The sequence below is a fragment of the Dryas octopetala genome, chromosome 7 (genome assembly GCF_963921425.1).
Source record: "Dryas octopetala chromosome 7, drDryOcto1.1, whole genome shotgun sequence".
Classification (NCBI taxonomy): Eukaryota; Viridiplantae; Streptophyta; class Magnoliopsida; order Rosales; family Rosaceae; genus Dryas; species Dryas octopetala.
This window is the reverse complement of record NC_141372.1, coordinates 14,703,954-14,731,410: the sequence shown is the minus strand read 5'-3', so window position 1 is coordinate 14,731,410 and position 27,457 is coordinate 14,703,954. Positions and strand designations below refer to the sequence as shown.

General features: G+C 35.0%; 1 protein-coding gene and 2 pseudogenes across 1 annotated transcript; all 3 read right to left on the bottom strand.

Annotated features, from left to right (window-relative positions):
- Positions 1-16: 16 nt before the first annotated feature.
- Positions 17-27,223, bottom strand: LOC147279962 (annexin Gh1-like; annotated as a pseudogene).
- LOC147279964 (uncharacterized) lies at positions 1,335-5,020 on the bottom strand. The gene is made up of 2 exons (XM_086249772.1): positions 2,182-5,020; positions 1,335-1,929 (listed from the first exon to the last, which is right to left on the bottom strand). Exons 1-2 carry the CDS (start codon positions 5,000-5,002, stop codon positions 1,541-1,543), a joined length of 3,210 nt encoding a protein of 1,069 aa, XP_086105898.1. The 5' UTR covers positions 5,003-5,020; the 3' UTR covers positions 1,335-1,540.
- Positions 15,192-16,835, bottom strand: LOC147279963 (MDIS1-interacting receptor like kinase 2 pseudogene; annotated as a pseudogene).
- Positions 27,224-27,457: the final 234 nt, after the last annotated feature.

The following is a 27,457-nucleotide window of genomic DNA, read 5'->3' as shown; positions in this document are numbered from 1 at the left end:
AAGGCAACTATTTATTTCATATTATAAAATACTTCTCAGGGCAAATCAAGCACTTCATTGTGGTCCTCAGTATTGCAAGGTACTCATCCTTGGGGTCAGCTTTCAAGTCTTGTACATAGAAACATTCATCAAATCCAAACCTCTTGAAATATAAGAAAGGAGGTATGCAATGCATTACACTTACAAAAACAAAATTCTAAGAAATTAGAGTAAGCCTTTTAAGGTTGCCATATCCATCCAGGTTTCTTTTCTTCCTTTTAATGTTCCTTCTAAAAAGGCCTAGACGGATTTTTACAACAACAATGATGAGAAATGAAGCAAAGGTCATCATCTTGGTCAACCAATCATGATTTTGTTAGTACTAACTATACAACTTAAGCATTTAATCCTTAAGAAAAGTCTTGAAACACAAAACCAATATCTAAACCCTTCCATACCTTACTGATATCATTCCCAAATTCATTTTTGTAGTGATTGAGAGATGCATTGATTTGTGCTTTGCTCCGTGTAGCCAACATCCTGATAATATCCTCATGATTGTAGGCCTTCTCAGAGATCTTTTCATGGAGTATCTTAGCCTCTGATTTTTCCAGAGTCATGTTCACCTCATCTCCCTCATATCTATATGCGCTAACAAGAGGTGCTAAAAGCTGGGAAGAGCAAAGTTTGACAGTAAACCTCTCTTTGTTGCAAGGAGAAAAAAATTCTCAAATGAAATAGAAACTTTGATATGGTAAGTCCATCAAAAAATTAACTTGCCCAGCACAAAATATATATAACTAACATTAACAAATTTGAAAAAAGAAAGCTTATCAATGGATGACTATAGCCAGTGCTTTGCTAGGACCTTTCTTTATTGCCCTTGAGACTGGGCTAACTCTGTTCCATTTTCACCAGCCATTATATGATTAATCATTTTCACTCACACAAATGTGGGAAGCTTAAAACTGGTTTAGGAATTACAGATATATTTAAAGTCTACCTGTCTAGGAAGTCTATTTTCCTTTTAATTTTAAGAAAGCATTTTCATGAATTCAAAAGTGAAAAGCACCCCTCATCATTCACTGCACCTGTCTAAACAAATGGTTGCTAAACCAATCAGAAAATAAATGTCATACAGCCTTCTTGGACTGATAAAAGAATGCATTAAATTGTAAAAGTACATTGTTTTTCTTTCTTTTTCAAAACAATAGAAAAGGAACTTCATATCTAGTATTAATGCCACTGTAATTATTGCCACGTTTCAACGTACCTGGTATTCTTTGTAGCTATGTATTGGTCCTGTTTATATTTATTGTATTGTAGCTAGTCATTTTGCATATAAAGTATAGGCATATAAGAAGCCATTGTTTTATTCTCTATAATTTCTCACAAGGAAAAGCCACACTTTTAACATTGAGGCATCCTACATTCATTATACAAGAAGCATAGCACACAAGTACATGAAATAGATTACAATAAGAAAACATCTAGGAAGAACCTTTCTTCTACGAAGAAGACTCACAGAAAGTAAAATATGTATAGGAAAGAAGCAAATTCCTCAGGTAGTCAAACCATGGAGTGCCAGCAATTCACCAAAGGTTATCATACGCAATGGCTTTGACAAATGCAGCCTTTGAGCTGAGAAGTGTTGAGAAACTTGTTTCATTGTTGGACGAGATTGCGGACTAGCATTCAAGCAGGCAAACGCTGTCTTCACAAGAGTGAGCACTTCCCCTGCTTCTTGATGTGTAGGAGGGGAAATGCGTTGGTCCAAAAACTCTAGAATAGGGATTTGATTGGCTGGTAATGCAGATGAAGACGACGATGACCCTGATGCTACAGATGAGAGAAGATCTCCCGGATGCCTTCCCAAAATTATTTCCAGTGTTACTATTCCGAAGCTATACACGTCACATTTCTCATTCACTTCCATTGTATAAGCAAGCTCTGCTTAAAGAAAAAGCTCATATAAACAATGGCATTGTTAGTATGTAGGAATAACTATTCAATGAAAGTTTTAAAAAATTAATCATATCTTGCATAAATTGTATCATGCTATCACGGATTAATTAGAAGTGTAACATGTTTATCCTTAATTAACCTCATCCTAACCATGAAAACGAATGATTGGTCTAAAAATAAAACCATAAAATATGTTAAATATACAATAATATAAAAGACATAAAACTACAATATTACCTGGTGCCACATATCCGTATGTGCCCGCAAGGGCAGTCCAATTAGTTGAGTCTGGGTTTAAGAACTTAGCAGTGCCGAAGTCTGAAACACAACCCTCATATTCAGAATCCACCAAAATGTTCTTGGTTGATATGTCTCGATGCACAATTGGTGGCAAGCAATCGTGGTGCATGTAGCACAAGGCATGAGCTACACCTTTAACAATATTCACTCTTTTTCTCCACCCCAATTCTTTAGCTTCATCATCCTTGCTCAAAATTGTGGCCAAGCTACCCCTTTCAAGATACTCATACACCAAAAATGAGTGCCGTTTATGGGAACAAAAACCATAAAGCTTCACAATATTTCGGTGTCGTATCTCTGTTAGTGTCCTTATTTCATTCAAGAACTCCTTTTGAAAATTCTTCTCACCATTGCATAGAAGGTGGAGTTTCTTCACGGCAACTATGTTGGCGGATCGCAAATTTGCTCTGAAGACGCTTCCCTGTCCTCCTTTCCCAATGCAATATTTAGAATCAAAATCCTCGGTTGCCCTTACAATTTCCTCATACATGGTTTTTCCATCAAAGTTTAAAACTGAAAAAGAAACCTCTTCATGCGCAATGGTTTCTTCTAGATGCTGATGCTTCTTTTTCCTTTCTACTACAAAGACAATTGTAAATATAGAAGAAAGAAGGAAAAGTGCTGCCACAAGAGAAAATGGGATTACAAATATGAGTTTGTGGTCCTTTTCCTTTTTTGAGCCATGTTTGCAGGGTTGCAAAGCTCCAACGTTGCCACACAATCCCTTGTTGCCTTGTAATGCTTCTGGGGAAGCATCTTGAAATGCGCTGATGTTGGGAAGGGGACCTTCCAAGTCATTGTAGGATATGTCAATATTCAACAAGCCATGCATACCTCCAAAACTTGTTGGAATGAAACCAGAAAGATTATTGTGGGAAAGATTCAGCTTCTCCAAACTCTCCAAATTGCCCATTGCTGATGGTATCTTACCTCCAAACGAGTTAGCACTTAAATCAAGTTTGGTCAAGTGAACTAACTCCCCCAATCGAACTGGAATTCCTTGATTGAACTGGTTGTTGCTTAAATTCAAGTAGAATAATTTGACCAAGTCACCCAAAAGGCTAGGAATTGAATCATTGAATTTGTTTGTGGACAAGTCGAGATACTCAAGATTAGTCAATGATCGAAATTCTGAGGGTACACGACCAGACAATTGATTTCTATCCAACATCATCCTCTGCAAAGAAGTCAATCTCCCGAACTCCTTTGGGATAATTCCAACTAAACGATTTGAAGAAAGATTGAGTTCTTGAATTTGGATTGCGTTGCCAATTTCAGGTGATATAGTACCAGTAAGGTTGTTTCCTCCAATTCGTAAGGTTGTTAAATGCGGGCATTGTACCCAGTTGTGTGAGATTTCACCATAAAATTTATTGTCACTTATATCTATAAAATGAAGATTTGGATAGACACCAAAATCTTCAGATATATTGCCTGTCAATTGGTTCCCATTAAGCCACAATCTGAATAAGCTCATGCAAGTTTTCATGCTTTTGGGGATTGGACCAGTCAAATGGTTGTTTCTTACTGATAAGTTTGCGAGTGATCCACCGTGACAAAGGTTTTGGGGCAAATAACCAACCAAGTGATTATTATATAACTGCAAGTGTATCAACCTCGTGAGATTTCCTATTTCCGGTGGGATAGTTCCAGAAAACATATTTGAATGGAGATAGAGATGGGTAAGATTTCTCAAATCACCTAAAGAAGTAGGAATTGAACCAGTGAATTGGTTCACGCCCAGAGTTAGCTTCACAAGAGACTTCCAGTTCCCTATCTCTTTGGGAATAGTGCCAGAAAACTTATTTATCCCAAGATAGAGATGGATAAGATTTCTCAAATCACCTAATGAAGTAGGAATTGAACCAATGAATTGGTTCTTGCTCAAATCTAGCTCCACCAGAGACTTCAAGTTCCCTATCTCTTTAGGAATTGTTCCAGAAAACTTATTTGAAGAAAGATAGAGAATGGTAAGATTTCTCAAATCACCTAAAGAAGTAGGAATTGAACCAGTGAATTGGTTCTCGCTCAAATCTAGCTGCTCCAGAGACTTCAAGTTCCCTATCTCTTTAGGAATTGTTCCAGAAAACTTATTTGAAGAAAGATAGAGAATGGTAAGATTTCTCAAATCACCTAAAGAAGTAGGAATTGAACCAGTGAATTGGTTCTCGCTCAATTCTAGCTGCACCAGAGACTTCAAGTTCCCCATCTGTTTGAGAATAGTGCCAGAAAACTTATTTCCCCAAAGATAGAGAAGGGTAAGATTTGTTAGTAGACCGATTTCTGGTGGAATTTTCCCAGACAACTGATTGTCAGAGAGATCAAGATGAACGAGTTTTGAGAGGGAACTGATCTGAGGTGGGATGGGATCAAAGAGTTGATTGCTGCTGAGGTCAAGATATTCAAGATTAGGGAAGGACAGGAAATAAAATTCATGTAGCGTACCTTGTAAACCAGAGTTGGTAAGGTTTATCCCGGTGACACTTCCAGCAGCGTCGCATGAAATCCCAGCCCAAATGCATGGGCTTGTATTTGGTTTATGATTGGTGGAAGAATTGGTGGCATTGTTACTGGGAAGATAAGTCCATGAGGTGAGATTATTGAACTGGGTTTGATTATGAAAGCTGGCTTTCCATTTGAGAAGAGCCTCTGCTTCAGTAGGAGCAGCAGAAGCAAAAGCAAAGTTCGATGATGAAATCAGCTCAACGTACAAGATAAGGCAAAAAGCAACAGAGCATAATACTTTTGAAGATGTCATGGTTTTTCTTTTTGGTGTATATAATGTTTATACTACTTATGGGACTTATTTATAGTGCCAATTGCCTTGCGTTAGCTATAATTATTCTACTTGAAAGTCATTCCAGTATCTTTTTTCAATTTTTTGTGTCTTTTCTCTTTAAAGTTAAATGCAACTTTTGCATTTTAGTGGATGTTTGACAGAGGGGGTTGAGACTTGAGATGGGTCCTACTCCTACCTGAAAGATTGATAGTGCTAGACTTATGAAGAAGACTTGATCGAAGACCTGCTCTGAAGGGACCATAAAATTAGTGCACATCACTGCCAAAATCAGTCAATTTCTTTTGTTTGGTAGAATGTTGTGCGTACCTCATACTGTAAGATTGGATTTGGCTCAATTTATTTGGTTGATGTCGTGGTTTCAGACTCCCTGCCTCCTTTTTTTTTTTTCGTCAGTCTTTCCCTTCCTTCCTCTTTTTCTCTTTCTTTATATTATACTAGAAACTCATACCAAAAAAAAAAAAAAAAGATTTAGAGAAAATTTCAACTTTAGCAGTGGAGTACCCTTCCTCAAATCTTATTTTTTTTATTTTTTTTCTAACTTATTATCAAATTGGAGTAAAATATAGAAAAAGAACTAGAGATTCTCTTATATATGGTCACTATTGTTGTATTGTCTTATTGATTTTTTTTTCTTTTTTGTCGGACTTTCTCTCCCTTCCTCTGTTTTCTTTTTCTTCTACTTTCACTTTCTTTTCTTTCTAGCTTTTTCATTCTTTCTGTCTCTTTTTTTTTCTTTTTCTCTAGCTTTTTCTTACTGTCTTTCATTTTCTCTCTCTTTTTCTTTCTTTAACATATAATGAACGTTATAATCTAAATCCATTAAAAAATGAAGGCATAATCGTGCAACCCAAAGTATCACGTGAATCTCACATTACTATCCAAAATTTTTTCTCCTCTTAACTAACCATATGCAATTTATTTGCTTGTCGCACTTTACTATTCTCCGTGAAGTTCGCTAAGTAATCCATTAGTTTTGATGATGTAGTGCCTATGTGGCATCGATGATATAACGATTTAAAAATATCATTGCTTTGAAATTTGAAAATAAATACCTATGTGAATTAAACAAATAAAAGTTAGGGGGGCCTGTTTCGAGGAAGATTAACGGTTATTGTTGAACTTTGGTTATTTTTTAACTTTTGTTATTAGGATGAATAATTGTACATTTTGGGATCCTGTTTTTATTTTAAACTGAAAGGCATCATCTGGGCGAAGGCTTTGAACTTGTTTAGAACTTGTTTACATTATTAGCCCATATGACTACTGAGACAAACAAACCCAACAACACCTCCATTCATGCTCTTTACCTATATCACCGGTATAACCAACAAAGACACACACCAACACCCAATGGATGCTTGACAGTGATTTTCTTTTGGCGTTTAGAGCAACTTCAGTCATTCCTTAAGCCTTTCCCCAAATTTAAATTTGGAATAAAATAATATAAAACACAGCTTCAATCATTCTCTAAATTAATCTCCCCAAATTTAAGATTCCCCTAAAATTATTTCCAAAGCAAGTTAAATGGAAAGGGCTCCTCAAACTTTTCCTAAACCTCTAATAATAGTCAGAAAAAAGAAAAAGAAAAAAAGATTTAGGACAAATTTCAACTTTAGCATTGGAGTGCCTTTCCCCAAATCTAACTTTTTTCTCTAACTTATCATCAAATTGGAGTAAAATATAGAAAAAGAACTGGAGATGCTCTTGTATATGTATGGTCACTATTGTTGTATTGTCTTATTGATTTTATTAATTTTGAAAACTGAATTGTTTGGCATCAATTTTGAAGTTTATGCCAGATATAAGTTGATTTCCGAATGATTACTGCTGACCAAACATAGAATCTCAACAGAGAGAGAAAATACCAAGGTGATATCTACTTATGGTTAACACCTTATTCTTTAAATCTGGTTTGATGCATAGAATTGATTTAGATAGTTTAATTCAATGGCTAGATATATATGTATTCAAATAATAAGCTTCTAATTAACTAGAAGAAATTAATATAATTTGTAAATTAATATAATTGACTATGCAGATTGCAGCTTGTGAGATAGCACCTGAGAAACCATTTACAGTTTTGGCCTAAATTTGATGGGATTGTGACAATGCAATTTAATTGGTAGCCTTGCAATGGTTGAATGGTTATTGGTTCATCCTCAACTTGACTATAGCTTTCTTGACTATTTTTTTATCCTGTTCTTTGAGTATCAGACAAATTTAATTAGGAATGAAATTCGAAATTGTCATATATGGTCTTGACTATTGCTGTATTGTCCTATTGATTTTTTAATCTTGAAATTGAATTGTTTAATTACAAGAACAACGAAGATGTTGGTTTTCATAACCAAAACCCAAAAGCTTTCACATCTCTCTCACAAAGCCAAACAAAATTCTCTCACTTACTTGCTTAACTGTGGCTATAACAGAACACTACATAAAATGTCAAACCATGCCATTATACAAAGAAATCTGTGTTGGGTTTATTGATTTAAAAATTTACAGCAAAAAGGAATCATCAAGCTCATGATGCACATACATGACTGAAAATTCATTCTCATAGTCGACTTTTCGTCACACGGGGGTTGTGGACCTTGTCGATGTTCACTGTTACTCATATTCAAACGTATCGCATTCATATTGGTATGAAAAAAAAAAACATTTTTCATTCATAAAAATCTTAAAAGAATCCTAGTTAGAAATAAAAAAATCATATGCTAATCTAGCTAGTCTTTTATCAAACAACAGATATATATATATATATATATATGGTTAAAGTAAAATCAAGCTTCAAACTTCAATGATATATCGAGGAAAAAACCCAACAAAAAAACAATAACAAAAGAAAGAAAAGTAGTATTTAATCTTAATTGCATATCTAATTATTTCGGCCAAATGAATTGGTTACTAATTATTTCGAGCTTTGTGGAGTCTTCTCTTTAAGGATGGTATATCACAAGATTTAGAACACATATTATCAATTATCAAACCATTTAACAAAACGAAATCCTTGTTTTATTCTTTTTAACTTCTCACAAGGAAAAACAAATTCAACTTTATAAAGTACGTACATATTAGCCATAGCAAAAGATTGATCAAAAAATTAAGCAGAAATATAAGTAGGAAAGAAGCACATTTCTATCAGATAGTCAAACCATAGAGAGCAAGCAATTTTTTTTATATTTTTTTTGTTATCATACTCAATGACTTTGACAAATGTAGCGTTTGAGCTGAGAGGTATTGAGAAACTTGTTTCCTTTAGAAAGTATAAATTGGAAATTTTGCATCTTCTCATGGAAGTTAACAATGAAATTGATAGATGTGAGAGTTTTATTGGATGTTATTGGTGGAGGATGTTTTTCATAGACTTGGACTTGAGTCGAGTCTTTTTGTCTTATCTTTAAAGTTTTTAATGCAAATTTTGCATTTCATTGGATGTTAGATAGGGAATTGATAGTGCTTGATGGTGTGGAAGAAGAGAATCAGCAACAGAGAGCTCGCTGGAGATGATTATTACAGCAGCTATGTAATGGGTCGCTGGAATCGGGTGGGTTGGGGTCTCGAATCTGGATATTTTTTATACTTTTTGCTTCTTTTTTTTTTTTTTTTTTTTTTTCAGAAAATTAGAGTTTACACCTTCTTATGTATCTTTTTTGGACTGAATCTCTATGGTTTTTTTTTTTTAAATAAAGCCTTTTGACCACTGCCAGGTTTTTCCTTTATGAGTTCACCTCATACCTTTATATGGTGTAGAATGAGACTTAGGTTTTAACTCTGTGATTTTGAGCAGAGGCGTCAAGCACTCGAGGGAGAAGCAAAAATGAACTATCGAACTTTGCGCTTGGAATCCTATAAAAAAATTTGCAGCCATATATTTATAAGAGTTTATTTATAATTTTAAAAGTCATAAGGTTTCAGTTTGCAAAAGGTATATATAATTAAAAAACTGGAATGAAAGTTTCCCTTAAATTTTTTGGTTATAATTATAAACCCTCTAATCATCCCAAAATTCTCCCAAAACCCCCTGTCATCTAAATGATCTAAAAAAAACCCCTTAACTATCCCAAAACTCTCTAGCTATCCCAAAACCCCAAGCCATCATGTACTGTTCATAAAAAAAATTACAATAAAACCCCCTAGCTACCTAAAAACTTTGCCTAAACCCCCACCCATCTAGAAATTCTCTCAAACCTCCATATAACTTATATTCCTAAATTACCCTCCTGACGCACGCTGACACGCTCTGACATAAATCAGTGAAACTGAATTTCAAAAATTTAGTTACACTAAAAAAAATTTACATTATTATTAACTAGAATAAAAGAATAATTACACCATTATTTTTCCATGGAAAAAAAAATTAATAATATATTACACCTTTACTTAACAAAACAAAAACAATTATATCAATTCAGTTTCAGTCTGAATTCATAGCATTGGGGCATTTTTTTCAATTACAACTGAAACTTAACAAAAATCTTCAGAACTTCAATCTTTAAATCTTTAAATCTTCAAATTGTAACTGAAAGTAAACAATAAAACAATTTCAATCGAAAAAACATGAAATAGAACACTACAATCAAAGCAACATACCTATTCAAGAATAAAAATCAAAGCTAAAACAGATTATAAAACAAAGCTAAATCAGAACTGAAACTGAATATGAACTGGAACTGAATACGAACTTAAACTGAATTTGAACTGAAATTTTCTCTAAAGCATATAATTAATCATAGAACAACAACAAAACAACAGAACACTATAATCAAAGCAACAAACTATTCAAGAACAAAAATCAAAGCTAAAACATATTATATTAGAAACAGATTATAAATCAAAGCTGAATAAGAACTGAAACTGAATATTAACTGAAACTGAATACGAATTGAAACTGAATTTGAACTGAAACTTTTTCTGAAGCATATAATTAATCAGAGATCAACAATAAAACAACATAACACTATAATCAAAGCAACAAACATATTCAAGAACAAAAATCAAAGCTAAAACCGATATATTATAAATAAATGCTAAATCAGAACTGAAATTGAATATTAACTGAAACTAAATTTGAACTGAAACTTTCTCTGAAGCATATAATAAATCAGAGATCAACAACAAAACAACATAACACTATAATCAAAGCAACAGACCTATGCAATAACAAAAATCAAAGCTAAAACATATTATATAACAAACAGATTATAAATCAAAGCTAAATCAGAACTGAAACTGAATTTGAACTAAAACTGAATTTGAACTAAAACTTTCTCTGAAGCATATAATTAATCAGAGATCAACAATAAAACAACATAACACTATAATCAAAGCAACAGACATATTCAAGAACAAAAATCAAAGCTAAAAGATATTATAAATCAAAGCTAAATCAGAACTGAAATTGAATATTAACTGAAACTAAATTTGAACTGAAACTTTCTTTGAAGCATATAATTAATCAGAGATCAACAACAAAACAACATAACACTATAATCAAAGCAACAGACCTATTCAAGAACAAAAATTCAAAGCTAAAACAAAATATATAACAAATAGATTATAAATCAAAGCTAAATCAGAACTGAAATTGAATACGAAGTGAAACTGAATATAAATTGAAACTTTCTCTGAAGCATATAATCAGAGATCAACAAAACTTTCATTGTTAAATCACGCTTCGTACAACTATTCATACATACATACATACATATATATAACCCTTATTCCAACAAAACAAGCAGACAAAAAGCAAAATAATTATTGTGAAAAAATAAAACAGAAGAATTTATATATATATATACTCTTTTTTTTTGCTAAAGATATATGTGACATGAATACTAAAATTCCAAGCAATTAAGCACAGACGCACAACCATGAAGACAATCCATGCAATTAGCTCATAAATTAAAATATGATATTTTGCAACAAAAAATTAAACTAAGATTTCATGGACATAATTTTTTGCATGCTCCGTTTGTATTGGAACTTTCAACACAATAATTTCTAGATAATTTCAATTGGTCCCCAAATTTTAAATCCTCGGTAAATCAAACAAATATATGATATGCTTGGAACTCACAGGAAAGGGAATAGAAATTGTAATTGCTAAAAGATTTTAATTAAAGTGAATAAAATCAGGTAACCACTCGAGGCGGAGTCGCCGCAGTGGCCATGAGGTTTGATTTGGGGTTTTTCGATTCATCAACAATTAATTGGACCAATCCAAACACACATAAGTGAAGAGCACAATGAGGAGAAGAAGATGGGTACCTAACTTGACAGAAATGGTTGCCGGAACACAGAGATCGCCGGAGAGGATGTCGCCAGCTTCTCTCCTTCGAAATGGCTAGCCTAGGGGTCATCCAGATCTTATGATGGCACTAGTGGAATTGAGACGTCGAGAGGAAGCCATCGATGGCGGTCCGGCACTTTGTCGTTGCCGGAATCGACGGATTGCCGGCTAGGGAGCTCGGGTCTGCCTAGACCCGATCCGGCGTCGATGCTAGTTTTCATTGAGAGTGGAATACAGGGGGAGGAAGAGGGAGGAGAGATGAGAAGATCAGGATCGGTCTCGCCGACAACCGTTGCCGGACAACGGAGCACGCGTCGACATAGCCGCGAGGGGAGAGAGAGAGAGAGAGAGAGAGAGAGAGAGAGAGAGAGAGAGAGAGAGAGAGAGAGAGAGAGAGAGAGAGAGAGAGAGAGAGAGAGAGAGAGAGAGAAATGGGAAGGAGAGAATGAGAGAAATGAAATTGGAAGGTGGGTCGTGCACATGTGCAGTAATCATAATGGGAAGGGGCAAAACCGGAATTTCAACAAAAATGAAAGTCAATAATAGCTGTATATCCATTGACTAGGGTGTTTAGGCAAAAATTTAAGTAAAATAGGGGGTTATGAATTAACTGAAAGCATGGTTGGAGACTATGAATTAACTAGGGTAGAATTAGGGGGTTTATAATTATTTACTAAAAAAAGAATTACAGTAAAAAAAAAATAAAAAAAATAGGAATAAAAAACAATTACATTAAAAGTTAACACATTTGTTTATATGCAGGATATTATTTTCAAATGGATGCTCTTTTTTCTATTTGTTTAAAGCAAAAAGAGAGCATCATTTTTCTTGTGCCTGTTCTTTTGCATCCTGTCTAGGGCTATAAATTGGCTCGATACAGCTCGAGTTCATATCGAGTTCGGCTCGAGCTTGGTTCGTTTAAGCTCGGTTTGAAAAAAAACAAGCCAAGTCGAAACTCGCTCGTTTAAGAAACAAGCCAAGCTTGAGCTTTAATATGTTCGGCTCGGAAAGCTCGTGAGCAGCTCGTATTTTCTAGTTTATATGTTTCATACCTCATTTTCCATAGCTTATATGAGGACTTACTATTTTTATTTCCTACTTTGTTTTTGTATTGTTTGCTTATAAGACTTCTACTACCTTGCGTTTCCTTTTTTAATGAGAATTTTTGCAAATGTTATAAGTTATCAATGTTTAGATGGAATTATTTGGTACAGTTGTATTTCATGGAAACCATATTCATCTATATGGTGTTTTAAAGAAGTCTTTGGTGCCTGTCTAATTTAATTAAAAATATATATTAACTCTAAGTTATATTAACATATTAATATATTATAATGCTTTCAAGAAGAAAATGTTTGATAGAAATTAATATTTTTTTAAAATAGTAGCTAATAAAATATCTTTGATAAAATTATGTGAATAAGCTCGATACAGCTCAAGTTCGTATCGGGTTCGATTTTTTTTTTTTAGCTCGTTCGAGCTTGGCTTATTTCTTAAACGAGCTGAGCTCGAAAAATTAAAGCCAAGCTTGAGCACAGTGGTATTCGGCTTGGCTCCGCTCGTTTACACCCCTAATCCTGACTTTTGGTAAAGGAAATTAAAGTTAAGCATCTTTTTTGAGTTTCTCTAATTCATTTCTTTGTCTTAAATTATGAGATATGTTTTAAAAGATTAACATGCATGCTCATCTATTAAAACTTTGATGGCTTGGAGCTGGCATAAACTCAATCAAGTAATCAACCAATTGGTAAATCAACCACACATCCAATTCCAATATATTTTAACCAAAAGGCCCTACAACATTAATGTAAAAGAATTTTTTGTAATTTCAAAAATCAAGATAAACTTAAAAATCCAACATTGACCTGCTATCCTAATCATCTACTTCCAAATTAAAATCATTGATCTATATCCTGCTTAACATCACCATATGGCATCATTTGAATGATAAACAGAAAAATCTCCTAGCTACTTCTTCTTTCTTTGTTTCCGTTTACGTGCAACCCGACCCGAACCCATCTTCCATTTTCGGCCAGTGGCATTAGAACCATCTCTTTATCCTCTTTCTCCCTCTGTCATCCTTTCCACCATTAGAGCTACCAACACAGTGAGTTGAAGAGAAATAAGTCTGAAAATCCTCATTGTCTATTCGCCGATTCCAGCCACGACGTGACCTCCTACCTCCACCATAAGCTTCCTCGTATCTTGCTGATCAATTTGGTACCAATCCCTTGTCCCGACAACGACCCAAAGCGGCGAGTCGAAGAAAAGAAGCTCGCGACTTCTCGGGTAATTTTCCAGCGACCCCCTCATTACGTCCTCCTTTCTTTCTCTTTCTGTCTCTCTTCCCATACCCCCAAATCTCCCAAGCCTTTCTTCTAAAATATAAACTATCGAAGGAAAAAAAAAAAAAAAAAAAACTTCACACAAAAACAAGAAGAAAGAAGAAGAAGAAGAAGGTTAAAGAAAAACGAAAAGGAAGAAGAAGAAAGGAAAGAAAAAAAAAAAAAAAGGAGGAGAGAGTCGCAGACAAGAAGAAGGAGAAGAAAGAAGAAAGAAAAAAAAAAAAAGGAAGAAAAAGGAAAGAAGTACTTTACCCAATAATTAATTTAGTTGAGGTACTAAATTGTACTTTACTCAATAATTAATTTAAGAGCAAATTTCACTTTGCACCCCTGAGGTTTGCTCAGAATGTCAAGTTGCTCCTTTAGGTTTCAATTTTGGCAATTTGAAACCTAATATTTGAAATCAAAGATAATGTGGCCCTTCAGTAAGTCTGACCGTTAAGTCAGACGTTAAATGCTTATGTGGCACATGTGGGACCCACAATGCCTGCAACCATCATAAGGGCAATTTCAGAACTTTTCCATGTCTGCTCTCTAACCACATCCTTTTGTAAAATTTTAAAAATAAAAAAGATTCCTTATTAGTAAGCATTTAACGACTGAGGGGCTACATTGTCTTTGATTTCAAACCTTGGGTCAAAATTGCCAAAATTAAAACCTGAGGGAGCAACTTGACAATTTGAGCAAACCTCAGAGGTGCAAAGTGAAATTTGCTTTTAATTTAAACTACACCCAACACCATCAGTATACCCAACATCTGCACTCATCTTTACATCTCTACACACCTCTCTTCTTTAACAAAACCCTAAACTCCACTACACTAACATTCTCTATATCAAGGCAAACAAGCAAAATATTGATAAATGGATGCATAAGTCGTGATTTGGGAGTCTTCAAATGAAATATTATCATCATTTCTTCATTTTTTACCGAAAAAATTAGTATTTTAAAAAAATGAAATCACAACATGTTCGGTGCACCAGTGTCGAACACTTGGGATACTGTTCAGCAAAGAGGCACCGAACATCATCAGTCTTGTTCAGAAGGCCACAACCGAACAGGTCTTTTTTTCAACAAAAATGACCACAACAACAACCAATACATATCAGTTGCAATTGCAATTACAATTACTGCCACGTTAAATTCAACATACCTGGAAGTCTTTCCAGCTGTCTAATGGCCCTGTTTCTATTTATTGAATTTTTTATTTTGTTAATTAATTTTGAAAATTGAATTGCTTAGTACTGTTTTTGAGCCTTGTGGGGTCTTTTCTTTTCTTGTCTGTTGGGGTGGCGTACAAACTCAAATTCACTGTATGTGTTGCTGCATTGCCCTGTAGTTAGTCGTTTTGCATATAGGATATAGTTATACAAAAAGAAGCCATTGTTTTATTCTCTTAAGAGCCATAGCACAAGAGTGCATGTAATAGATTACAATAAGAAAACATCAAAGAAGAACCTTTCTTCTCACTCACACAAAGTGAAATATGTATAGGAAAGAAGCACATTCCTCAGGTAGTCAACCCATGGAGAGCCAGCAATTCACCAAAGGTTATCATGCGCAATGGCTTTGACAAATGCAGCCTTTGAGCTGAGAAGTGTTGAGAAACTCGTTTCATTGTTGGACGGGATTGTAGACTAGCATTCAAGCAGGAAAACGCTGTCTTCAAAAGAGTGAGCACTTCCCCTGCTTCTTGATGTGTAGGAAGGGAAATGCGTTGGTCCAAATACTCCACAATAGGGATTTGATGGGATGATAATGCAAATGAAGACGATCGACGAGGATGATGACGACGACGACCCTGATGCTACAGATGAGAGAAGATCTCCCTGATGCCTTGCCAAAATTATTTCCAATGCTACTATTCCGAAGCTAAACACGTCGCATTTCTCATTCACTTCCATTGTATAAGCAAGCTCTGCTTAAAGAAAAAGTTCATAACAATGGCATTGTTAGTATGTAGGTATGGCTATTCAATGAAAGTTTAAAAACATTAATTATATCGATCTTACATAAATTGTATCATGCTATCACTGATTAATTAGAAGTGTAACATGTTTATCCTTAATTAACCTCATCCTAACCATGAAAACGAATCATTGGTCTAAAAATAAAACCATAAAATATGTTAAATATATAATAATATAAAAGACATAAAACCACAATATTACCTGGTGCCACATATCTGTATGTGCCCGCAAGGGCAGTCCATTTAGTTGAGTCTGGGTTTAAGAACTTAGCAGTGCTGAAGTCTGAAACACAACCCTCATATTCAGAATCCACCAAAATGTTCTTGGTTGATATGTCTCGATGCACAATTGGTGGCAAGCAATCGTGGTGCATGTAGCACAAGGCATGAGCTACACATTTAACAATATTCACTCTTTTACTCCACCCCAATTCTTTAGCTTCATCATCTTTGCTGAACATTGTGGCCAAGCTACCCCTTTCTAGATACTCATACACCAAAAATGAGTGTCGTTTATGGGAACAAAAACCATAAAGCTTCACAATGTTTCGGTGTCGTATCTCTGTGAGTGCCCTTATTTCATTCAAGAACTCCTTTTAAAAATTCTTCTCACCATTGCATAGCAGGTGGAGTTTCTTCACGGCAACTACTATGTTGGCGAATGGCAAATTTGCTCTGAAGACGCTTCCATGTCCTCCTTTCCCAAAGCAAAATTTAGAATCAAAATCCTCGGTTGCCCTTATGATTTCCTCATACATGGTTTTTCCATCAAAGTTTAAAACTGAAAAAGAAACCTCTTCATGCGCGATGTTTCTTCTAGATGCTGATGCTTGTTTTTTCCTTTCTACTACAAAGGCAATTGTAAATATAGAAGAAAGAAGTAAAAATGCTGCCACAAGAGTAAATGTGATTACAAATATGAGTTTGTGGTCCTTTTCCTTTTTTAAGCCATGTTTGTAGGGTTGCAAAGCTCCAATTAATGTTGCCACACAATCCTTTTTTCCCTTGTAACGCTTCTAGGGGAGCATCTTGAAATGCGCTGATGTTGGGAATGAGACCTTCCAAGTCATTGTAGGATATGTGAACATACAACAAGCCGTGCATCCCCCCAAAACTTGTTGGAATGAAACCATAAAGATTATTGTGGGAAAGATTCAGCTTCTCCAAACTCTCCAAATTGCCCATTGCTGATGGTATCATACCTCCAAGGAGTTACGACTTAAATCAAGTTTGGTCAAGTGAATTAATTCCCCCAACTGATCTGGAATTCCTTGATTAAACTGGTTGTTGCTCAAATTCAAGTAGAATAAATTGGCGAAGTCACCCAGAAGGCTAAGAATTGAATCATTGAATTTGTTTGTGGACAAGTCGAGATACTCAAGATTAGTTAGTGATCCAAAGTCTGAGGGTACACGACCATACAGTCTTAGATCACCCAACGATGTAGAAAAGCCTAATTCCACTAGAGACTTCAAATTTCCAATTTCTGGTGGGATTATCCCAGACAACTGATTGTGAGAGAGATCATGATAAATGAGTTTTGTGAAAGAACTGATCTGAGGTGGGCTGGGATCAAAGAGTTGATTGATGCTGAGGTTAAGATATTCAAGATTAGGGAAGGACAGGAAATAAAATTCATGTAGCGTACCTTGTAAACCAGAGTTGTTAAGGTTTATCCTGGTGACACTTCCAGCAGCGTTGCATGAAATACCAGCCCAAATGCATGGGCTTGCATTTGGTATATGATTGGTGGAAGAATTGGTGACATTGTTACTAGGATGGTAAGTCCATGAGGTGAGATTATTGAACTGGGTTTGATTATGAAAGCTGGCTTTCCATTTGAGAAGAGCCTCTGCTTCAGTAGGAGCAGCAGAAGAAAAAGCAAAGTTTGATGATTAAATCAGCTCAACATACAAGATAAGGCAAAAAGCTACAGAGCTTGATACTTTTGAAGATGTGATGTAGAACAAATGGCAGAACGGTTTATGCAACAACTCGACTGCCAGAAGGCCAAGAAAAGGAACAAGCCTCAGCCCGGCCCAGTGTTTGAAATGGGCCCATGATATACCGATTCTGAGGGCCTATTTTGGCCAAATTCCTTCGTTTAGGGCTTCGAATAAGCAATTTAGTGTTTTTGAATAACTTTCCTAAATTGCACTTTATTTCCATTTTTATTTTCGTTTTGAATTTCGAACGTCTAGAGTTCTGAACGTATTTAAACAAGCTTTTTGGCTGTTTGTAATTTTCATTATTATCATTTTAATCAGAAAACCTTGAGATTTCTCTCTTTTCTTTGGTGGACTCCAGATTCTGTCTTAGGGTTAACATTGGTTTTCTCTACTTGCGTGTTACACTGCATCAAGATGTCATGGTTTTTCTTTTTGGTGTATATAATGTTATACTACTTCTGGGACTTATTTATAGTGCCAACTGCCCTGCTACGTGCTTTTTTTATTTCCATAATAAACTCACAAGTCTTTAGGGTGTAGACTTGAAAGTCGCTCCAGTATCTTATTAAAATTGGAAATTTTGCATAGTTTCCTTGAACTTAATGAAATGAAAATGATAGATTCATAGAAGATCGAGAGAGTTTTATTGGATGTTCCTCATGGATTGGCAAAGAAAATATTTCGTGGATGACAGCTCATCCACTTGAACAGGAAACACTAAAGATCGTGGAGAGTACATCATCAATATGGATAGACGCGCGTTCGCCAAATCCACTGTGAGTAGGGAGCATCATCAATTAGAAGTGAAGTGCGCCAACTCGGCTTCTCTTCAATCCACACTAAAACTGCTGTCTTAGTTTTCTATTTAAATGTTTTTGTGGCCTTAAAATGAACGTGTGCTTTAGGTTAATTGAAAGTCTTAATTTGTCTCTGAGCTTTATCGATCTATTAAGTCAAATGCAAATTTTGCTTCTTTTTTTGTTGTTGTTGTTGTTGATGTTGATGTATGTGGTGCGTACTATAGGGAATGAGCATTTGAGGTGAAATAGCGATTCAGGGATATTTTCTCATAGGCTTTTGCTCAGTGGTCTGGTGGTCCAACTTGAAAAGAGAGAAATAGACTGAAGTAAAACAAATCGGATTATCTCAGATACATTTTCTTCTTATACAAACATAGCTTTGGCGCAGACTGCAGAAGTGACCAACATGTCAAACAAGACAATTCGGCCACAAGAGTAAATGTGATTAAAAATATGAGTTTGTGGTCCTTTTCCTTTTTTAAGCCATGTTTGCAGGGTTGCAAAGCTCCAATTAATGTTGCCACACAATCCTTTTTTCCCTTGTAACGCTTCTAGGGGAGCATCTTGAAATGTGCTGATGTTGGGAATGAGACCTTCCAAGTCATTGTAGGATATGTCAACATACAACAAGCCGTGCATCCCCCCAAAACTTGTTGGAATGAAACCATAAAGATTATTGTGGGAAAGATTCAACTTCTCCAAACTCTCCAAATTGCCCATTTCTGATGGTATCATACCTCCAAGGAGTTACGACTTAATTCAAGTTTGGTCAAGTGAATTAATTCCCCCAACTGATCTGGAATTCCTTGATTAAACTAGTTGTTGCTCAAATTCAAGTAGAATAAATTGGCAAAGTCACCCAGAAGGCTAAGAATTGAATCATTGAATTTGTTTGTGGAAAAGTCGAGATACTCAAGATTAGTTAGTGATCCAAAGTCTGAGGGTACACGACCAGACAGTCTTAGATCACCGAACGATGTAGAAAAGCCTAATTCCACTAGAGACTTCGATCAAATTTCCAATTTCTGGTGGGATTATCCCAGACAACTGATTGTGAGAGAGATCAAGATAAATGAGTTTTGTGAAGGAACTAATCTGAGGTGGGCTGGGATCAAAGAGTTGATTGATGCTGAGGTCAAGATATTCAAGATTAGGGAAGGACGTACAGGAAATAAAATTCATGTAGCGTACCTTGTAAACCAGAGTTGTTAAGGTTTATCCTGGTGACAGTTCCAGCAGCGTTGCATGAAATACCAGCCCAAATGCATGTGCTTGCATTTGGTTTATGATTGGTGGAAGAATTGGTGACATTGTTACTAGGAAGGTAAGTCCATGAGGTGAGATTATTGAACTGGGTTTGATTATGAAAGCTGGCTTTCCATTTGAGAAGAGCCTCTGCTTCAGTAGGAGCAGCAGAAGAAAAAGCAAAGTTTGATGATGAAATCAGCTCAACATACAAGATAAGGCAAAAAGCTACAGAGCTTGATGCTTTTGAAGATGTGATGTAGAACAAATGGCAGAACGGTTCATGCAACAACTCGACCGCCAGAAGGCCAAGAAAAGGAACAAGCCTCAGCCCGGCTCAGTGTCTGAAATGGGCCCATGATATACCGATTCTGAGGGCCTATTTTGGCCAAATTCCTTCGTTTAGGGCTTCAAATAAGCAATTTAGTGTTTTTGAATAACTTTCCTAAATTGCACTTTATTTTCATTTTTATTTTCGTTTTGAATTTTGAACGTCTAGGGTTCTGAACGTATTTAAACAACCTTTTTGGCTGTTTGTATTTTTCATTATTATCATTTTAATCAGAAAGCCTTGAGATTTCTCTCTTTTCTCTCTTTTCTCTGGTGGACTCCAGATTCTTTCTTAGGGTTAACATTGGTTTTCCCTACTTGCGTGTTACGTTGCGTCAAGATGTCATGGTTTTTCTTTTTGGTGTATATAATGTTTATACTACTTCTGGGACTTATTTATAGTGCCAACTGCCCTGCTACGTGCTTTTTTTATTTCCATAATAAACTCACAAGTCTTTAGGGTGTAGACTTGAAAGTCGTTCCAGTATCTTGTTAAAATTGGAAATTTTGCATAGTTTCCTTGAACTTAATGAAATGAAAATGATAGATTCATTGAAGATGGAGAGAGTTTTATTGGATGTTACTCATGGATTGGCAAAGAAAATATTTCGTGGATGACAGCTCATCCACTTGAACAGGAAACACTAAAGATCGTGGAGAGTACATCATCAATATGGATAGAAGTGAGCCAAATCCACTGTGAGTAGGGAGCATCATCAATTAGAAGAGAAGTGCGCCAACTCGGCTCCTCTTCAATCCACACTAAAACCGCTGTCTTAGTTTTCTATTTAAATGTTTTTGTGGCCTTAAAATGAATGTGTGCTTTAGGTTAATTGAAAGTCTTAATTTGTCTCTGAGCTTTATCGATCTATTAAGTCAAATGCAAATTTTACTTCTTTTTTTTTTTGTTGTTGTTGTTGATGTTGATGTATGTGGTGCGTACTATAGGGAATGAGCATTTGAGGTGAAATAGCGATTCAGGGATATTTTCTCATAGGCTTTTGCTCAGTGGTCTGGTGGTCCAACTTGAAAAGATAGAAATAGACTGAAGTAAAACAAATCGGATTATTTCAGATACATTTTCTTCTTATACAAACATAGCTTTGGCGCAGACTGCAGAAGTGACCAACATGTCAAACAAGACAATTCGGCTCCTCGGTCTCCAATGCACATGAAAACTTATACAAGAAAGTACAAACTTAGCTAAAGATTAGTGGTCTTAAAATGAGGGCATGCGTACGTTGGGTTTTTTGATTCAAGAATTGACAACACAATGTAATCTTCAGGCTCATGATGAGTTGATGACCATGCCGCATGACTAAAAATTCAATTGCAAGTGGGGGTTGAGGGGAAGCTTCTCAATTCTCATAGACTTTTCTTCATATGGGGGTTGTGGACCTTGTGGATGTTCACTGTAACTTATAATTCAACATGTCACATTCTAATTAGCACTCATAAAAATCTTAAATTCTCCTAGACAGAAAATAAAAAGAAAATATCGGATGAGGTACTATCTAGTATTTTTTCGAAGAAGAGACATGGTTAAAGTAAGTTCAGAAGTCTTTCCAATATTTTTTTTCACTTTTATTTATTTTCTTTGGAAAGACTTGGGTGGGGAATTCCTCGGAGTTTTTCATACGCTTGAGTCAAAGTCTTTGTCTTTCACCTTTAAGACTAAGAACAGCTCATCCACTTAGAGTAGTAAAAGACTAAGAACAGGAGAACAGTGACACGCACGGGGAATTCCACTTCTGGGACTTATTTATAGTGCCAACTGCCCTGCATTAGCTATAATTATTCCAAGGGCCCTGTTCTCTCCAGGGTTCAGAAGTCTTTCCAATATTTGTTTCACTTTTATTTCTTTTCCATGGTCTTGGGGAATTCCATGGAGTTTTTCACACGCTTGAGTCAAAGTCTTTGTTTGTCATCTTTAAAGACTAAGAACAGCTCATCCATATGAGTAGAAAAAGACTAAGAACAGGAGAAGAGTGACAGCACGGCAAGCATGTATATATTTACAGGTGAATTGCAAAGAGTGAGAATTCATGCAATATAAGAAAATAAGCCAGAGAGCATATTTTATCAGAATAAGTTGAAGATGTCCACAACAGTAAAATTAGCAATACAAAAGTAAAATATATTTTCTCTGATACTGATTACATATTGGGTATCTCCTATATAAAGGAAAGGAAAAGTAAATAAGTATCTAATAGGAAATATTGCCCATAACAGTGTCAAAGTCTTCGTCTCTTATATTTACTGTAAATTAACTTATGTTCCTCAATAAAGTTAGGTGCAAATTGTTTTCTGTTTTGGGCCTTTGGCTCGCAGTCACCAAAAACAAAAAGAAAATAAATTCACAAGTCTTCAGGTTAAAGACTTGGAAGGTGTTTCCAACTTTCTCCTTCACTTTTGTTTCTCAATCATAAGGCTTAATTTGTGTCTTTTCTCTTTAAAATTAAATGCAACTTTTGCATTTTATTGAATATGCTGAGACTTGAGATGGGTGCTACCTAAAAGATTGATAGCGCTAGACTGATGAAGAAGACTTGAAGACCTGTTCTGAAGGGACCACAAAATTAGCGCACATCACTGCCAAAATCAGTCAATTTCTTTTGTTTGGTAGAATGTTGTGCGTACCTCATACTGTGAGATTGGATTTGGCACAATTTATTTGGTTGATGTCGTGGTTTCAGACTCCCTCTCCCTTTTTTTTTTTTTTTTGTTGTTGTTGTTGCTGTTGTCAGTGTTTCCCTCCTTTCCTCTTTTTCTCTTTCTTTTACACTACCTAAATGTTCAATAGTTAGATATTATACTAGAAAATCATACAAAAAAAAAAAAATTAAAAGATTTAGAGAAAAATTTCAACTTTAGCAATGGAGTACCCTTCCTCAAATATAATTTTTTTTTTTCTAACTTATTATCAAATTGGAGTAAAATATAGAAAAAGAATTGGAGATGCTCTTATATATGGTCACTATTGTTGTATTGTCTTACTGATTTTATTTTTCTTTTTTGTCGGTCTTTCCCTCCCTTCCTCTTTTTCTCTTTCTTCTACTTTCCCTTTCTTTTCTTTCTAGCTTTTTCATTCTTTATGTCTCTTTCTTTTCTTTTTCTCTAGCTCTTTCTTACTATCTTTCATTCTCTCTCCCTTTCTCTTTTCTCTCTTTTTCTTTCTTTAACATATAATGAACGTTATAATCTAAACCCATTAAAAAATGAAGGCATAATCGTGCAACCCAAAGTATCACGTGAATCTCACATTACTATCCGAAATTTTTTCTCCTCTAACTAACCATTTGCAATTTATTTACATGTCACACTTTACTATTCTCCGTGAAGTTCGTTAAGTAATCCATTCGTTTTGATGATGTAGTGCCTATGTGGCATCGATGATATAACAATTTAAAAATATCATTGCTTTGAAATTTGAAAATAAATACCTATGTGGATTAAACAAATAAAAGTTAGGGGGGCGAGGAAGATTAATGGTTATTGTTGAACTTTGGTTATTTTTTAACTTTTGTTATTAGGATGAATAATTGTACATTTTGGGATCCTGTTTTTATTTAAAACTGAAAGGCATCATCTGGGCGAAGGCTTTGAACTTATTTAGAACTTGTTTAATTACATTATTTGCCCATATGACTACTGAGACAAATAAACCCAACAACACCTCCATTCATGCTCTTTACCTATATCACCGGTATAAGACCAACACCCAATGGATGCTTGACAGTGATTTTCTTTTGGCATTTAAAGCAACTTCAGTCATTCCTTAAGTCTTTCCGCAAATTTAAATTTGGAATAAAATAATATAAAACACAGCTTCAATCATTCTCTAAAATTAATCTTCTCAAATTTAAGATTTCCCTAAAATTTTTCCCTAGAGCAAGTTAAATGGAAAGGGCTCATCAAACTCTCCCTAAACCTCTAATAGTCAGAAAAAATAAAATAAAATAAAAAAAGATTTAGGACAAATTTCAACTTTAGCATTGGAGTGCCTTTCCCCAAATCTAACTTTTTTCTCTAACTTATCATCAAATTGGAGTAAAATATAGAAAAAGAACTGGAGATGCTCTTATATATATATGGTCACTATTGTTGTATTGTCTTATTGATTTTATTAATTTTGAAACCTGAATTGTTTGGCATCAATTTTGAAGTTTATGCCAGATATAAGTTGATTTCCGAATGATTATTGCTGACCGAACATAGAATCCCAACAGAGAGAAAGAAAATACCAAGGTGGTATCTACTTATGTTTAACACCTTATTCTTTAAATCTGGTTTGTTGCATAGAATTGATTTGGATAGTTTAATTCAATGGCTAGATATATATGTATTCAAATAATAAGCTTCTAATTAACTAGAAGAAATTAATATAATTTGTAAATTAGAATATTCTAAAGGCGTGATTTAGGGATGATAAACAAACAATTGACCAATGGCCTGCTACTTCCGAGAATATTCCTGAAGATCATCATGAGGTAGTTTCCTCCACCTACTTCTCCTTCTCTTTTTCTCTTGAATCTGATGTTAATCTTGAAATTAACTAACATTGGCATTTCAGCATATAGATTGAATTTGTTATGTATTAGTAACACCATTGAGTATCCTATTGCTAATTACATGTTATCTCATCATTTGTCTGAATTATATGTTGCCTTTGGAAATCTAAGCGTTAGAAAAAGCTTGCATTGTCTAAGGGCCAGCCTGGTTAATTTTTTCTGCCTGGTTAAGTATTAGACAATCACTAAACGCTTTCATTGACTATAGCTTTCTTGACTATTTTTTTATCCTGTTCTTTGAGTATCAGACAAATTTAATTAGGAATGAAATTCGAAATTGTCATATATGGTCTTGACTATTGCTGTATTGTCCTATCGATTTTTTTAATCTTGAAATTGAATTGTTTAATTACAAGAACAACGAAGAAATTGGTTTTCATAACCAAAACCCAAAAGCTTTCACATCTCTCTCACAAAGCCAAACAAAATTCTCTCACTTACTTGCTTAACTGTGGCTAGAACAGAACACTACATAAAATGTCAAACCATGCCATTATACAAAGAAATTAATCTTTGTTTTACTCATTTTCTCACATTGAAAAACATTTCTAACTACGTACAAAGCACCCTACTTAAAGTGTAAGCCAAAAAACACAAGTGGAGATGTGACAGGGTACAATAACACAACATCTAATTTTGTTCCATTGCCACTAGCCATACACGTTTGTGGGAAGCTTAGAACCAGTTTAGGAATTACAAACATATTATAGTCTACTTGTCTAGAAACAAGAAAGTCTATTTTCCTTTAATTTTAAGAAAGCATTTTCATGAGTTCAAAAGCGAAAGACAGCCCTCATCATTCACTGCACATGTCCAAACAAATGGTTGCTAAAACAATCACAGTATGAATGTCATACAGCCTTCTTGGAGTGGGAAAAGAATGCATAAAACTACATTGTTTTTTGTTTCCAGAAAAATAGAAAAGTAAATTCAAATATATTAACCACCTAGATAACTCAAGTAGAAAAGTATTTTATTAGAAGATAATCTACGTTCCTTCTAAACTGAGAAAGCTATAATCAAGAAGCTGTACCTAGGTTGCGAAATCCCAAGTTGTATGATGTTCAACATCCTCTTCAAGGGACCTCTTATAGCGAGAATGATGAGCCTGCCTTGCCAAAAGTAGATCATGTGAAGGCCTAAAGCAGGCTATTTCCACAAGAACCTGATTGCTTTTAGTCCACATCTTTGTTGCCTCATTGGCCAAAAGCGCATCGGGTTCAGCAGGATCAAGTGTCCAAAGCAGTACCACCCTTTTATTAAGAGAAATTCAGAAAACCAAATATGTCAGCCTATCAACAATGATAACATATATCCTGCCTTGTCTTGGAAGAACATGGTATCAGTCCATGTAAAACTGAGGCAAAAGAAAGTGCATTGCAAAACTGACCTCAAAGTCACTTGAAAGTTCTTTGTCCAATTCCTTGAGGAGATCTTCACCATAAGCTTCAACATAACTTTTTCGGATAGCCTTTCTTTGAGCAGCATTTCTATGGCCCAAGATGGATACGATCAAATCCTCATTGGTCCCCCATCCTGCAATGATATCGACAAAAAATTTAAGATTACATAAAACCTAACAACCATAACATGAACATGAACTGGTCTAAACTATTAACGGTGAAATAATTATTATCATGCTGGGAAAATTCATCAAATCATAGAAGGTACATTGAATGTCCTGGGAAAATTTATGCAGTCAAGTGACACGTTTTCTCACAGTAAATTTATGCTGGGAAATTTTTTGTTTCTTCTACCAAATGACACGTTTTCTTACAGTAAGAACTGAATAGTCTTGTCTTCCTCCAAGGTTTTTGATCATTTCATCCATCACTCTTAAACATTTCATGTCAAAACCATTTTCATTTAAAATCAGATCATCTACAAACATGCTATAATGTATGTATACCAATTATTTATTTCTTTTTTTCCAGTAGAATTAGCCCAAATACATAATCTTCTTCTAATACAAACAGAGTTTTGGAGCAGAGTGAAGTGACCAACATGTAAAACATGCTTAACAGATCATCGTTTACAAAAGGCAGGCAATCACATTCACATGGACCTTTCTTGCACCAACCCACGAGACCCCACATACATAAAACACCGATCTGACCATTGATACTGAAAGAGTGAATGAAGATGAATTAAAAGACAGCTCATTTTCCATTATTAGATCATTTACGTTAAACATAACGTTAACAATCGGATCGGTGAAATGGGGCTGGTTCAGAATCAATCTTGAAGCGAATTACAAAAGATGGGGCATGTGATGATGGGAACAAGAAATGCTGCGAAGGATAAAACGATCAGAAAATAAAAGAAGGAACCTTTGAAGGCCTTTTTGAGTTGCTCACAGTCTTTGGATGCAAAAGGAACTTGATTAGGGACATCGTCACTTTTGTTTTCTGATTCTTGGTCTTTGTAAGAAAATTGAAACTGAGAATGGCTGTGTTTGTATATGATTTTATGACCCTTTGTTTCATATATAGTGTCGCCATTGCAATCACTGCCACGTCAAATTCAGCTTACCTATTTTTCTGACTTAATTGTTGATAGATTTTGTTGATTAATTTTGAAAATTTAATTGATTTTTAGCTTTGTGGGGGTCTTTTCTTCTCTGTTGGGGTGATGTACAAACTCAGATTGGTCTGTATGTGTTGCTGCATAGCCTGCATTGTCTAGTTGTATTGCATATAACATATAGGCATATAAGAATGCACTGTATATAAATATATCAAACCATTAAACAAATAGAAACCATTGCTTTATTCTCTTAAATTTCTCACATGGAAAACAACAAACTTTTAACATTGAGGCACACCACATGGAGTATATAAGAGCCACAGTACACATGCAAGTATGTGAAATAGATTACAATAAGGTACAATCGAAGAAGAATCTTTCTTCTA

Bases quoted from the DNA above. Each gene is read 5' to 3' on its own strand.
- LOC147279964 (XM_086249772.1), bottom strand. From the start codon at position 5,002: ATGACATCTTCAAAAGTATTATGCTCTGTTGCTTTTTGCCTTATCTTG. The intron at 1,930-2,181 runs GTAATATTGTAG...TTCTTTAAGCAG, and splicing joins ATACGGATATGTGGCACCAG to AGCTTGCTTATACAATGGAA.